Source organism: Acanthaster planci, linkage group LG15 (genome assembly GCF_054643075.1).
Source record: "Acanthaster planci isolate LZ-2023a linkage group LG15, COTS_SCS, whole genome shotgun sequence".
Classification (NCBI taxonomy): Eukaryota; Metazoa; Echinodermata; class Asteroidea; order Valvatida; family Acanthasteridae; genus Acanthaster; species Acanthaster planci.
Window position 1 is genome coordinate 12,758,384 of NC_141791.1, and position 15,289 is coordinate 12,773,672.

The following is a 15,289-nucleotide window of genomic DNA, read 5'->3' on the forward strand; positions in this document are numbered from 1 at the left end:
AGTGAAACACAACATCGTTATGGTTCGGACAGTCGGAATAGCGTACGTTTTATAATATACGCCTCTTTTATGAACATTCTTTTTACATTAGCTGTCTAGAAAAAATCCTGTTGGAGTGTCCAAATCCTGAGGTATCCTGTACAATTTTTTTTTCAACCATGATACGGTGATGGTTTCTTTTTATCTCTCAGGAAGGCTGTAGCGATTCATACGCGTCATTTGAAGCTCACTCAGCGAATTATGGTCCAGCTGACCGCCCTCTCCTTGGCCTTGACCATCATTCGTTACCTCTTCCGGCAGGTGACGTCCAGCTGATCGCTGTTTTCGTTTCTTTTTTTTCTCGCTGTGCGTCCATCTTGGGTCACCACGAGGTCAAACAGTTATCTCTAATACAGTGATGTACATGTATACACCCTCATGTACATGTACCAGCCCAGCTGGTTTCCCAGTGGGATACTTTGTTCGCTCTCTAATGCTGTTTTATGCTGGCCTGTTGCGGCACTGAACTTACAAGTTACACAAGAGGGGATCAAGACCAAATTCTTTTTGGGGAGGTGTATAATCTGTTTCCCAAAAAAATGGAAATAGGGGCCATGTAAATCTCTTTTATGGCCTTTCAGAGGGTTTAGATTACATTTTGCAACTTTTTGCACGTTTCAGGAAGGAAGGGTCATGAAAAAGAACGCTTAATAAATCGCCGCTCTTCGTAATTTTTAAACAAAATGCTTTTTGGTCGGGGCAGTGGCTCCCCACGCCTCCTTGCATCTATCTAAGTACTGCATTACAGCGCTTCGTTCCGTCACATGTCGATAACCGGATCCGTACGAACGATTGGGAGAGTGCGCCCTCAATGTCGTGGTCATGTAAAAGTTAAAAACATGGCGGCTAACAGCAGCACGTCGAAAGACGAAATAAGCCAAAATGAGGCCCAGTTTTCCTCTTTCATGCAAGAGGTAAGTCTAAATCATCATCCAGGGAGTGATTTTCGGGTTTGTCTCGCCTGCATGTAGCCGTTGTGATTTTTTCCTTTATTTTCCACCAGAACTATTGTCGCTAAAATTTGCCTTTCACCAAAACTGTTGTTATGATGTACATGTACTGTAGGCATGAACTAGAATGTCTATGACAGGCCTCGACATTTGCGGTTTTCCTATTGCCCGGGACAAATTCCTCTTTCAGTTCGGGAAAAGTAATAATTAAGGACAAATTGCCTGAAGGATAGGTACTTTAACTTTAACAAAAGTGTCAATTTTTGTGTTGTGTCCAAGAACCTTTGATTTGAGTTGTTCTCTTCACAAAAGCTTATAAAATGTGGTAAAAAGTATACAGTTAGGCCTACAAATTTGATTTTTTGCATCGTTACATACATGTACAAACTTGCATGTATTTATGCTCGCTGTGCACTTAGCAGGGCACCTTTCCACACAAGGGAAAAAGCGTATACAAATAAACTTTAAAATACACTTGTGTCTGGGTATCAAACGTCATAGCATGCACGGCGTAGCGGATCTTTGGGGGCGCTCGAAGACTGTTTCACATGTGGCTGTGACTTCAACGTTAGTGAATTTTGCCTGGTACTTGTGTATGTACTTTTCATATATGACACCAGCTAAAATCGTTGAGTGGTTAAGAAATAGCCATTGCCCAAACTTGTATGAATGATGCATCAGAGTCCTGCGCACTCTCTGCACACACGCAATAGTTTGGGTGATAGTTGACTGGTCTATGACAATCGTCATTTTTAACATGTTTCTAAAAGCGTATGCAACCAATTTAATCTCTCCTTCCCAGCGTACGTTTCGTACTCTCGTGAAAATGACAAAAATGGATGACTCCTTAGGCCTAACGTCATGGTTTGATTTTGGGTCAGCTCGTAACCAAGTTAACTCGTACCCTGGTCAACTTATACCCAGTCAACTTGTACCGTGTCCCCGGTCAACTCGTACTCCAGTAAAACACGCGTTTGTGACCCAAATGGATTACGATTGAGAGTGACTCGACAATTTTACTTACACCGGTGTATTCCTCAGAGTTTGCACTTTCGTACGAGCACCCTAAAGCTTTCCAAAATTGTAACTTTTCAGATGTAAGGCGCCTTGATAAACTGGGCCTGTAGTATTACATACTGACCACGAGCGATGCCAATATGAAAAACAAAGGCAGCGCTTCATGCGTAGGATTTCAAGGGACCCAACAGGTGCCATAGATGCATGACTTCTGACGCACAAAGTGCTGCCTTCGTTTTTCAAAATGGCGGCGTCAGTCATATCAGGGTGCTCGTACGAAAGTCCAAACTCTGAGGAATACGCCGGTGTAAGTAAAATTGTCGAGTCATTCTCATTTCGGAAGATATTAGGATTCAAAGTTTGTGACAATCCTGCAGTTTGGATTTCAGGCATTTAAGACATGCCTTGAAGTAGGGCTGTGGTGGCGACAGATAAGAGACAGATTGTAAAAGAGAGCCACATCAGCCCTGTTTTGGGGGCTAGTTTGAGGTTAGCTTCTTTTGGGGAGAAGGGGCAGGTGCATTGCTTGGACTTGCAAATGAACTTGCTACCACCTCGTTAGGGTTTTGAAATATACCTACTGTGTTTATGACCCCTTTAATTAAAGAAATCAAATAATCTCTAATTGAGAATGAACGCTTAATCGTCTAAAAGTGAATTTAAAAATTAAGTGCTAACGTCCAAAAAGCGTGAAATACGGGACAAAGGGAAAGAAAAAGTATTGTAATCCATTTGGGGTACAAAATTAAAAGTGAGACAAATTATTGTCATTTGTTTGGAGTTAAAAAAAGAAGAAAACAATCGTAATCCATGTAGGTCACAAACACGGTACGAGTTGACCGGGGACGCAGTACGAGTTGACTGGGTACAAGTTGACCAGGGTACGAGTTAACTTGGTTACGAGCTGAACCAAAATCGAACCATGCAGGCATTGCAGGGCCAACCATGGAACGGTCATCACGTTAGGCCTAAGGGGTCATCCATTTTTTGTCATTTTCACGAGAGTGCAAAGCGTATGCTGGGAAGGAGGGGTTGAATTGAGACAGATTGGAAAAGAGAGCTACCAGCCCTATTTGTGGGGCTAACCTTAAACATACACATTTGATAAGAGTGTATTCACTGATTTTATTAATTCAAGTTCTACAAGCCATACAAGATAACAAACTTAGATGCGTAAAAATGAACAAAGACGTTGACTGCAGAGGGACTTAACTTGCGATCTACAGAACATCTGTGTTCAGGGGATACTATAGTCAGACGCCATTTATGTCCTACTTCCTAAACACGGTGTAGACTTTTTAGTGAAATCCAACTTGTAAAAGGAGCTTTATACATAAATGTAAACATCAAAACCCATATGCTCTGCATATTCTCTGCTGATTGGGCCTGGAGAGTACTAGTTGACTCGGGTGCGTGTTGATCTGGGTACGAGTTGACTCAGTTGCATGTTGATCTGGGTACGAGTTGACTCGGTTGCGTGTTGATCTGGGTAGGAGTTAACTTGGGTGTATATTTCAGGGTACGAGTTGACAGGGGTACGAGTTAACCTGGGTACTAGTTGACCCATTTTGCAGGGTTAAGAGTTTATTTTTGACAAGTCAAACTCAGATGTGTCAGAAGACCCGAATCTTGATCAGTGCAGTGGTCCAACATGTCCAAATGCTGGTTTGCTTCGTCCAGAAAGAATTCCATAAACGGACAACAGTCATCAGAAAGTGAAAACATGCCCAAAATAAAAAAGATCTAAATTAGCTAAGAAACTTCCAAAGCATTTAGGCCTTGGCTAACTTAAAAAACACAAGTCACATAGACCTACATGTACATGTTGGTTTTGGCACAGGGACATCAAGTGTTGTCTGTTTATCCAACCTTTTCTGTTTCCTCCATTAGGCAGGTTCTGGTATCAGTGAACCAACGTGGCATCACCAATCCCGATTTAGATCTGCATGAAACAGAGATCAGTCATATCAGTTGGCCTAGGCCTACCATGTACATGTACTTTGTCTTTAGCACTACATCCTGTTGAACGTGTGTACATGTACGTGCTAACAATGAATGACATGATTAACCTAACAGGTGGCGAGTTACTGAGGTGTAGATATACATGATATGGCAAAAATGTTGGGGACGAGTGTAAAGCCTACATTTTGGACAATGTAGGCCTCACTGTCCCTTCAATTATGAGGAGAGTTAGATTTAATTTGTGTTAATTAGTTTTAATACTGCCTGCCCTGATGTAGATTTTGATTTCGTACTTCTTATGGGGCAACACAACCACTGATGGTTTAATTGATGATCCTTTGCTGGTTCTGCTAGTAACTGAATATGTAACTATACAGGCACCTGTCCTCAAGAACTTTTGGAAAGATGTTGAAGGAAATTAATTTGGAACATTTGGCACTGGATACTATAGACCTTTTTCCTGTGATGTCACAATTGTGCTGGACCTCTGATGTGTTGTGATGGTGATGAGTGCATAACGTTGTGATGGTGATCTACTTATTCAAGATAAACTAGTCAAGCATGCAGCATTCGCATGTGCGCTTGTATGTTGAAGCTGCCCATAGGAATATGTGTGATCACCTTGGCCAAGGCAGTCGACATGTATTGTTTACATTTAGCGCAATCCAGTCAGATGGTTGAAAAAGGTCTACAGCACTGGGTACTATAGATTGGTCATTCGAAGAACTGACCAGAGACAAAGTTGCATGTATGTTGAGTCACACAGTACAACACTGCTGTAACAAGCACGAGGGAGGTCCACAACAAGTGTTGGTGTAGCTGTCATTTGATGCACTGCTGTTTTTGATGCAGCCCACTTGTACCGAGATGGTACACGCTGAATATGATCAAAACAAGCAAAATGTGTCACAAAAGCCATGTTCCCATTGGACTTTCTCCTTGCTGCAACATTCCCTCGTGTCAAGCTACCGCGCATTCCCACCTGGACTTTTTTTAATGTAACAGAACGTTCATTCGCTGTACAAGACTAACTGAATACATTGCCTGTACTCTCCAACTTACATGTACCTTTGACCTAAGCGGGATATGATAAAAATTGGCAAAATCTGACAAATTCGGCTAAATCTGCCACCTTTTAAGTGGCGATCGAACAAGATGTATCTGTACACGTGCGTTTATACTAGTAGCTTTGTTGGGGCACACTTCACTACCTATGCATGCCGTAATGCTGGTGTGCTATACACACGGGAACTGGTAACCACACAACCATCTCACGTGCCAGCTGTCAATCTCTGTGTAGTAATAATAACAATAATAGTAAGTCTTATAACGCGCATTTTTGCAAGTTACAATTCACGGCAAGGACAACTCCAGAAAACAAGTTACCATGAGCTAATGTGAGGAGAACAGTTGAGTTTTCAGTTTATCCCTAAATTTGTCAAAGGAACTGATGTTGTGGATGTTACGTGGTAAGGAGTTCCAGCATCGGGGACCAGACGCTGAAAAGGCCTGTTTCGCGAAGCCAAGCCATGATAACAGCGGTGTTTGTTGTCATGGCAGTGTGCTGTACTTTTCAGGACTTACAATGCCTTGATGTCTCCAGTGGAATTTTTTTTAAGTCTTAGGTTGATTTCTTTGCCTCTATACCTTAGAATTTTCAAGCGCTCAACACCACTTGTAAGATCATCTCCAAGGGATCATAACAAGGTACATGTATGGTTTTGTGTAACCCTGTCTTTAGTCTCTTCAAACTTTCCAAAATGCCGTCAAATCTGCATGCACTGATCATTTATTCACAGGTGAAGGCAATTGAGAAACGAGATGCAGTACTGACCCCAAAGCAACAAATTGACCGACTTCTCCGTCCCGGCAGTACATACTTCAATCTCAACCCTTTTGAGGTAAACAAAATACCAACAAACCTAGTCACTATACAAACATTTGTTGGTGCTACGTCACTGTCAAAGTTTTCACCAACCAGTGGTTGTGTGTTCTGACGTTTCATCTGTATTTAGCAAATTGTGTAGATCTCTATAGTTTTTTACTTATTAGATTGGTCGAAAGTTTCTTTAGAAATAGCTCCAACAAAAGGAGTCAAGAAAATCTCTCCACCATTTGGGAAAACCACTATCTTTTAAAGGGCTCAATTTTTCCCCTTTATTGGCCCAAACAAGAAACTACAGGTATTTTTTTACTTGGCCTGCGGAAAAAGAGACAAGACATGACAGCAGTTACTAGTTCTTATGTCACATGAAACCAGTATCTACATGTATGGTTTTATCGCTGTGCTGTAGCCGAGTCCTTTAATTTAAGCAACCTCAATCTTTGCTTTCTTTTGTCACAGGTCATACAAGTACCACCAGAAATGTCTCCGGAAGAAATCCGAAAAAAGTTCAGGAGGGTACGTAAATGAATCCAGTATTTCCTCCAGATTGGATTCAACAATTGTGATTTCTTAAAGTTGCTTCCAAAGGCATGAGTGATAAGCTTTGATGATTTGATGTCCGGTTCTTTGAAGAACCAGGGGACTCTTGACCAGGGGTTAGATGTATGGTTCTTAAAAACCTTCGCTTTTTTCATGGTTTTTGCCCGTGTCAGGGAATTATGTACATGCATGACACTTTGTGGCCTAAATCACCTCTTCCTGCCAAGAAAAATCAGACGAGATTTTTTTTGGAGGAAGTTCCTGATTGTCATGATTGTGGGCATAATCTGCTGCCTGTGTTGGCAGCAAGTGTGTTGCCATTGTCAACATGTTTTGCCGTATTTCCTCATTTGCAGTTATCTATTTTGGTACATCCCGACAAAAATGTGGACGACAGGGAACGGGCACAGAAAGCCTTTGAGAGTAAGTGCACGATTCAGGTGTCATGTTTTAATCTGGAAATGGTTTTCCTTGTCAGGCTTTAAGCATACACGTTATCACATGCCCTTGTTGAGAGGTTTGCAGTTTGACACAAAACGTGCCCAGGCATCATCATCTGCCAGTGCAAAGATACATGATGTCGGTGTGAGGACTGTTACACTTCTTGATCTTAGAATGCTCTGTAGATTGTACAGTGTGTAATGCAATTTGGGAAACGGATTTATTTAATTGTCCACAAGATTCTTGGCTTCGCTTTTGCATGTCTTTCATTTAGTTTGAGTTACATCTACGTAGCACATTGACTTTTTCAGAATGAGATAAGAAAAAGTCCAATATCTGACCATAACTTTGTGTTACTGTTTGTTTTCTTTGTGTATATATGTTCATGAAGTTCATTAGTATTGAAGAGAAGTTATTTTACAATTAATCTGCCCAGAGCTTGTTTAGTAGGGGTTTATTAAATCACTCCTTAAAACAAATTATGTTTCTTGGTCTTCATATTGCCCTTTGTAAAATTGTTCAACACTACTTTGTTTTTGTGCAAATGGTTATGTTGCCTTTCTCAAAATTAGATGTCAATTTGCATAATCTTGGCAAGGAAACTAAATAAACTGTTACTTGTTGATAGTAACGTTTTTCTTTGATCAGGAAGAGAATGAACAAAAGGCCATCGACCGAGGAAATCTCTGAAGCAATTCGAGATTGTAGTATGGTATTCGACGATCAATAGACCTCATGGGGCAACCATTTTGCTTTTCTATCATTAAAAGCAATGAAACCAAACCGAGGCTGGAAGGAAAAATAGCCTGTTCCCTTTATCAGTGTGTAAAGTTGTATTACTATTGCCAGCGGCTCCACAGGGAACAAGACAAACATGACATGATAAATTAGGTTAGGCTTGCGGTTGCACCATGTAGACGAAAACACCTCTTTTATGAGTGTTTGGTTCTGAGAAAAACCGACGGGGAACACTCTGTGCTCTGTATGCTCTGTTTGTCTTCAAGAGAGTGACAACAGTCTGTCAGGACTTCTTTTCAAAATTAAGCATTGTCCAGGACTTTCCAGGATGAGTATAAACTTCCAGGATTTTCCAGGTATGAAGTCCTGGAAAATTCAAACTTTTGACCTGGAAACCCTGGAAAAGTCTTGGCATTTTCTTTCCACAAGGATGTATGAACCCTGATCTATAATGAGTCCTTTTCTTGCCTCACCTCGAGCAACTTCCATGACAAAATTCTTGCTCCTTGTGATTCTCCTGTAGTTCTGAGTAATGCCATGAAGGACATTGAAGACGAGGAAAAGAGGAAGAGTATATTGGCCATCATCCAAGAAGCCAAAGAGAAGAACGAGTTCTTGGTGAGCATCCCGCAGTTTGGAACGTTGATCTGAAATTGTTCACTTTAAATAGTTGTGGCACTAACGCAGTCTTCACTTTGGAAGTTTGCAGTCCAACACTCGACGTTCACTTGGTCCTGAATATCAACGCTAAGATTGAAACATCTCTTAAGCCTGGGAGTCAAACAATTGAACAATTCTAAAAAGTCTAGTGCTTTCCTGTAGCCCAAGCTGTTTGATTTGGAAATCTTGGGTTTCTAAGCACATTTTGTTTTCAGCTGCATTTGTGTCTGTAGTAAGGTTATAAAGCAGTTTAGTCCCAAGTGATAACTTTATTTTGGTCGGAACCTAGTGTGAATCCTATGCCAAGACTTGCCTCTGTTTGGGGAACTGTATAACCCGTACATTGTAAGTCAGCATTCAAGGAGCATCCAGCATAGTACAGAAGAAGTTACCTTTATTGCACCGACATCAAACGTGTGTTCTTAACTGCAGATTGTGTTGTCAAATCGCAACACCCTATTGATCAAATTTGATGCGCATGTATCACCTACATGGAGGTCGTTGTCACCACAGTAATGACTCGTTAATCTGGTCGCCAGAAGAGCCTGTAAGGAAACAGTGTGCCCACTTTGTTGTGTTTGTAGACCTAAGAACAAAACAGGTCCAAAACATGCAGATTGTTTAGACCTGGCCTGACTGAAAACCAGTTTTAGAGGCATTTTTTGGCTTGCGGTTATTTGCCACAAATTGAACAGTCAAGGAAAGCATCTACAAGAGAGTTTGCAAACAACAAAAATGGAGTTTTTCCTCGTATCTTGTTGTCATAAAAAACAAAGGACCACCCACGCTGGGTATAATTTAAACATGCCCCGATGCATCTAACCCAATGCTACACCTGCAGGAGGATTATCGGAGGTTCATGTTTTTTTTCCCTTGGCAGCTAGAGGAGAAGAGAAAGAAGAGGAAGAAGGAAGGACTATCTACGGAGATTGACGAAGATGACCCCGAAAAGGTGGGTGAGATTGCCCTCCCCATTAACCCTAACCCTCCTCAATCCTTCACCTGTTGGAGGACTGAGGAGTGTTAGGGTTAAAGGCAGGTAATTGTATTTCTCTTCCTGTAGTCAATGCACAGAGGGTCTAGAGAGAAGCCAAATGCTTCTTTTCCGCCCAGAAGGCTTGAGATTTTTATCTTTCAAACAGTGTCAAAGTTCCCTTGAGCCAATCGTGACTTTTATGTAAATAATTGCCATTCTGTGGGGTTTCTTTAAATACTTGCATTCTCCCCATAGGAGGGTTTCACATTTGTGCGTCGCCAAGAGTTTGCAGCGCGTTGGCCAATCACAGTGCACGAAATCTGTTGACCCAATGCGTGTTTGGAAAGGGTTGACAGATTTCGGGCGTTGTGATTGGCCAATGCGTTGCAAACTCTTGGAGGCGCACTATTGTGAATCACCTGTAGTGGTATTTCTCAGACTCGGTGCTGTTTCTGTTTCACATGATGCATAGTGAGCTTTGTCTGAGCAACCAGCGGCTCCAGATTGGACTGGTGTCCTTAACCACTACCAGCCGGGGACGCCGGGATCGGAGCCGTATGGTTTATATGTGTGGCCGGGGTCTCCGAACTCGGACAAAGGAAACAGGGCCCTGTAACAAAAGACCGTACTCCGAACAAAAGACCAGGCTGCTGGGCATGACCGGCATTTTTCACTCTCAAAAGTGGTGATAATCCAGCATTATTTTGAAACCGTATACCAGGGTTTGGGGTATTTAGAGCAAGCGGATTACCACCGGGGACAAAAGCTCTCCACCACCGCAGCGATGAGCCACACAGCACCGCTGCATGCTAATCTGGCCCCTATTGAAAAGAGGTCAGCAGTGCACTGAGCCAGGTTCGTGAACAAAAGACAGCTGTTTAACACCGCACAATCTGGGCTCTGTTTACAAGGCTGCAGGCCTGGCTGAAATACTCGGGCGTCAATGAAGGTCAGCTGTCAACTTAGAGTAGTGCCTGAAGATTACTCTGTGCGGCTATAAACGACTGTTAAATGGAATGATGAATTGTTGAAGGATTTTGAAAACGGAAAAAATGATAGTCATGCCGGCCCAGCATCCTCAACTTTGAAAAATGCCCCGGTCCGAAGTGGTCAAGCCATTCACACCCATCGTAAACAGTGTGTTGGTACCGGACTTCTCATTGTCTAACTACTGTCAAGCTTACCCTTTGTCATGTGATGCAACAAAAGGGCTCAATTCTAAAGTACAATGTATTATTTACAGTGGGTAGTGGTTCTTTGCTAGTGGCTTATGGGGAAAGTTTTGGCTTTATTTCCAGCACCAGGTTGTGCCAAAGTCTGCCTTGAATATTTCTTCTGGGCCCCCTGAGAATACTTAAAATACTGCAGGAAGTAGATCTGTGTGTGAGAGAAAAATTATTGGTGTTGAAACCTGATCTCATCTTCAATATTGGAGGCGAATTTCATGGGACTGGTCGGGGGAAATTATTATACTGCTTGGAAAATTTTTGTGTCGAGTAGAAATCTGCTCGGAACCAGTGGTATGCCCTATACGTGGCGTGAATTATAAGATGGGAGCCGTTTTTTGGTTAAGCAAAGGAATTTCTATTCTCAACAGTTCTGTTGGCCAAAATGTCTGAGACTCGGTTGCACAATGAAACCTGTCTTGGCCGGTCTTTGTTGACAGTTCAAAGAGACGTTGTACAAGACGACAGTCAAGCTCTTTGCCGACTACGAGATTCGGCGGCGGGAGCTGGCTGAGCGAGATGCGGTGCTGAGGAAACGGGAACGAGAGGAGGAGATTGCCGCCGAGGAGAAGGCCAAGAAGCAGAAGGAATGGGAGAAAGAATGGGAGGTACGTAAAGGGGCAGAAAATGGGGGGGGGGGCGTGGCTGGACTGAAGCATCAAAGGAATGCCTGGTTAACCACTTCATCCCAGTTTACCCGTAAATACACAGGGATTTCCTGTGTCGTAACACAGAGGACGTTAGAGCACGTTCGGATGAATTCTGTATTCACGTTCATACTTGCCCACACATTTAAGTGATCCTCATCGAGTGTTATATACACACGAACAATGAAACTATTCCATGAGGATGGGCGTGCGAAGCCTTCAAGCAGCCTCGAGCCAGGGCTGGGTGTTGTAGTAAGTTTCGCTCCACGACACTGTCTGAGTTTAAAACAAGCAAGGATATGGTAAGATATGTTACTCAGTCTTGAACTAATGACCATCAAGGGTCAGTTCTTGTAAGGTCCAGCATTGTAAAGGACTACAGTCGTGGTATCTTGTCATTTTAAAAAAGAAAAGTTGGCATTTTTTTTGGGCCCAAAATAATGTAAGTGTTTGCGACAAGTTCATGGAGGAATAAAAGCGTCAGCAGGTGGTTCATGTGGCTGTAACAATGGCTCTTTTCTTTAATCTGGGTAGAATATCGGGCAAAAAGTGAGCTTTTTAGATTTATCATTCAATACCATTGAAAATTCCTTGTGCTTCATAAACAGTGAGATATATATCTTGAGATTATGTTGGAGAAAATCCTGTTTAACTGCGCATGTACGGATCAAGACTAGATGCTGAAGGGGTAGAGCTGGACTGAATCACCAATGTGATTTTAACATAGATGTCTAAAAGCTTTATTTTAACTTGCCTGAAATTTGACAGCCCAGACTGACAGCATGGTGGGTGTAAGATCAGTGATTCTCTCTTGCAGAAAAGTCGTGATGATCGCGTGGAGAGCTGGCGCGACTTCACCCAGGGAGGCAAGAAGAAGAAGGCCAAGACAAAGAACAGGATGGCCTTCAAGCCTCCCAAACCCAAGCTGGAGCAGAGATGATGAACGGTCAAGTCGACGATGTACATAGACTTTGTATACACAGGTACCCCCTAACTCAACCCAATCAAATCCATGGGCTCAGTCTGACGGTGTTACGATCAAGGTTTGCTTTCTTTGTCTCACCATCATCAGATTAAAGTTTTTTACTCGCGATGATAGGGTCAAGGGTTTCAAATCTAGTTTGTGGCCATGTGTTTTGTCCTCGGGCACTCCACTTTACCCCCACTTTCCGCCAGGGGATTGACCTACGATAGACTGGTTTCCATCCAGGAGAATACGTGAATATTCTCATTTATCTCAAGCCGAAGAAACGAGAGTTAAAATGCTAGACCGACGAGCCATTTGTGCTCAGGATAGTGCTTACGTCATTTCAAAACTTCCACAAATTAGAGAAGCAAAAATATTGCCGTCTCTAAAAGTGGTCGTCATCGCAGCATCATACATATGCCCAGATATGTTTTTTTTGGGAGGTATGTACATGTACCTTACCCTCAAAACCGGCTGACGGGCTGTTGTTGCTGTCTGTTGTATACTTGTCATGAGAGTTGATTATCGGTCAGCATTATTTATCATATCTGACCATGGCTGGCAACCGTTTGTTACATTTCTGCCCAAGTCAGCACAGACTGTTCTGCAGTACCATTGACTCTGGTGCTCCTTGGAACGTCCCGGATGTAAATATTGGAAACTGAGAGCCCTCCAAACGGCTGCGATTAACATGCTTTTCTACTGGGCCAAGTCAAAGAAAAAAATCCACAGCTTTTTTTTAACCATAGGGTAGTAATGGAATGATGGCTGTAATGCTCAGTACTTTCAGGCCCTAGGGGTGTAGCATCGCCTTTTCCCATGATGCTATAGATGTCACAGCACAGAGATCAAGGATATGATATCTGTCGGAATGCGTATTGTGACCTTCAGTTGTTATGGTTTGGCAGCTGTTTAAAATATATGCATTCTTTATATTTATTAGGAAATTTTCCACACATTGTGCTTCTGCTTGAGTTTTTATCTTCCCAATGCTCACCACTCTGGGAAACTGTTGGAGCCGTTCGGTTGTTTTTAGAATTGATATTGGAAGTAGGGCCTACAGTACCTAATGGTAATTTTTTTCACAATCCGTAAGATGTGCTGTCCACCAAAAAGGACTTTTATGGCCAGTATATGAGTTCTGTCAAGGATTTTTCACCACCAAATACATACAGCCTTTAACCATTTAACGTACAAATACGTAAGTTTCCTTATTTGTTCAACTGAGGATGTGTACACTCGTTTAAGAATTCTTTTTTCATTTCCGCTGTTGACATATTAGCGCGTTGTGCTTGGTTGGGTCAAAGCGCAACTGCAAGGTTGAGGAATTTGCTGGTGAAAAACACCCACCCCCGACAGCTTTTTGGGTAAGACACTCTGACGATAAGTGGTTAATATCTTGGCATTTTCATATCACGATTATCTAACAAGCAGTATCCCAAAAGCTCTGCTTGACAACTCAGATCCAGTTTCTATAGTATTTCACGTCTGTGAATTTTCGTTGGGAGTTTGTCAATAATAAAATGTCCCTTGGCCAAGTAAAAAAAAAAATCAGTAAAATAAGACCTGAGGGTTAGTTTTATATTTCCTGTGTCTTTTGATGCACTTGTAGCTAGTGTTAAATGTTTTTGACTAAAATGGTGATTTTAAAGGGAGGTGAAAGTCAATTTTATGTAATCTTTAGTTTGAGAAAGTTGCAGTATTTCTGATCTGATCTGGGTTTGATTTTTGATACAAAGAGTCAACGTTAACCAGTATTCTTAACAATATTTGTTATGATGATGAATAGTAATAAGGCACAGAACAGTTAGTTGTATTTGATATGCCAGTGTAAAACAACATGACCAACACAGCAAAAAGAAAGATTTATGGGGTGAATATCTCCAAAGGTTTATGAGGCTTTGGTAGTTTTGGAAGTCTGCTCTGTGAAAATTAGACATGCCATAGTGTCAGGGCACTCTTTAGCGATGCTTTGTTGTGTACTGATGATAACAGAATGAAAGGAGCTCGGAAATCTAGACTAGTTCTGAAATGTTTCTTAGTGAAGTCTTGATTTTAAGGTACTGTACATGTAGCAGTGGGAACTTGTGTGAAGTGGGAGCGTTTGCTGCAGTTTTCGCCCTTTCCCCCATGAAATTATCTTTCTTTGCTAACTTGTATCTGCAGGCCTGCAGCTGTAGTGGAAGTTTTTCAGTCCACTGAAAGTGATAGCTTTATTACGATTTGCAAATTGTATGTTTTATTGCGCTCGTTTAAGAGTGCTGTAAGTTTGATGTGATTGCTAGCTATTCTGGAGTCGTTTAGAGCAGGGAAAGGCGAGTAGGAACTTTCAGGCAACTTTTCGTTAAAAAAAAAGCAAAAAGACAAAAGGGTTTTTATGTTCAGACTTTAGCAGAATCAGTTTCCAAGATCTAACAGTTTTTGTCCATCTTGTGTCCCAGTTTGAAAGAAATTGGTTTATACTTTGTTGAAATAAAAACATTGATACAGCTATGGAGTGGGGCAGTTTTGAAATGTGTATTATGAGTGAAACAAAAAGCTGCATAGAATGTCAGAGGTGAAAAATATGAACTACATACACTCATTGACTCAAGCGAAGCTAGGCCGAAAATGAAAACAGTTGCAGTCGAGCTAAATTGAGTGTGCGCTCCGCAGCCCCAATTCCGGTAATGTAATACGTTGTATATACTTCCAAGCACATGGTTGTCGCCGCTCCCTGGATTTTGATATCAGAGATTTACCTCGGTGACCGCGCTGTGACCTTCCACAAAGTTTTTTGCACTTCAGGGTGCAAACTGACTTATTTGACAGTGAAGTGTTTTTAATGTTTTATAAAAGATCAACAGTGTGGAAAAGTGATGTCCACATTTTGCAAGTGCCTGCACTTTAGCTCTGACCAGAGGATCACCTGTCAAAGCCTGACTACAACAGCTAATTTGTTCCAATTTTTCTCAAGTTGGCAGACTCACTAAGCATTTTGGTTACATTCAGTGCACCCAAGGAATCAATTTGGAAACATGTTATTTGTGTATCAGGCATAAATTGAGTTTTGGGCATCGAATGTAATGTATTTTGCTCGTCTGTGAAGCATTTACTTGTAAATGTCAATCGTAATCAAATTTCTGAAGTCGAAATTTCAAATAATTCTGCAATGGAGTTGGTCTTGCCAAATCAATCAATTATGGCCAAACAAAAGATTCGCCGAGAATTACTCAAAAATACATTTTTGGATGAAATGGAA

At 41.7% G+C, this 15,289-nt stretch overlaps 1 protein-coding gene across 3 annotated transcripts; it reads left to right on the forward strand.

Moving 5' to 3' along the window:
• Positions 1-4: 4 nt before the first annotated feature.
• Positions 5-14,541, forward strand: dnajc8 (DnaJ heat shock protein family (Hsp40) member C8). 3 transcript variants are annotated; one of them, XM_087146184.1, is made up of 9 exons: positions 5-42; positions 5,621-5,675; positions 5,768-5,869; positions 6,313-6,369; positions 6,750-6,816; positions 8,096-8,190; positions 9,113-9,184; positions 10,875-11,042; positions 11,899-14,541. In XM_087146184.1, exons 1-9 carry the CDS (start codon positions 20-22, stop codon positions 12,019-12,021), a joined length of 762 nt encoding a protein of 253 aa, XP_087002310.1. In that variant the 5' UTR covers positions 5-19; the 3' UTR covers positions 12,022-14,541. The 3 variants fall into 3 exon arrangements, with proteins under 3 accessions (XP_087002310.1, XP_022106820.2, XP_087002309.1); XM_022251128.2 differs by lacking the exons at positions 5-42; positions 5,621-5,675 and adding an exon at positions 834-953; XM_087146183.1 differs by lacking the exon at positions 5-42 and having other exon boundaries at positions 5,547-5,675.
• The last annotated feature ends 748 nt before the right edge of the window (positions 14,542-15,289 follow it).

Coding starts and splice junctions, on each gene's coding strand:
- dnajc8 (XM_087146183.1), top strand. CDS start 5,562: ATGTCTCCAGTGGAATTTTTTTTAAGTCTTAGGTTGATTTCTTTGCCT. Junction 5,676..5,767: donor CTCCAAGGGATCATAACAAG/GTACATGTATGG, acceptor ATTTATTCACAG/GTGAAGGCAATTGAGAAACG. Junction 9,185..10,874: donor ACGAAGATGACCCCGAAAAG/GTGGGTGAGATT, acceptor CTTTGTTGACAG/TTCAAAGAGACGTTGTACAA.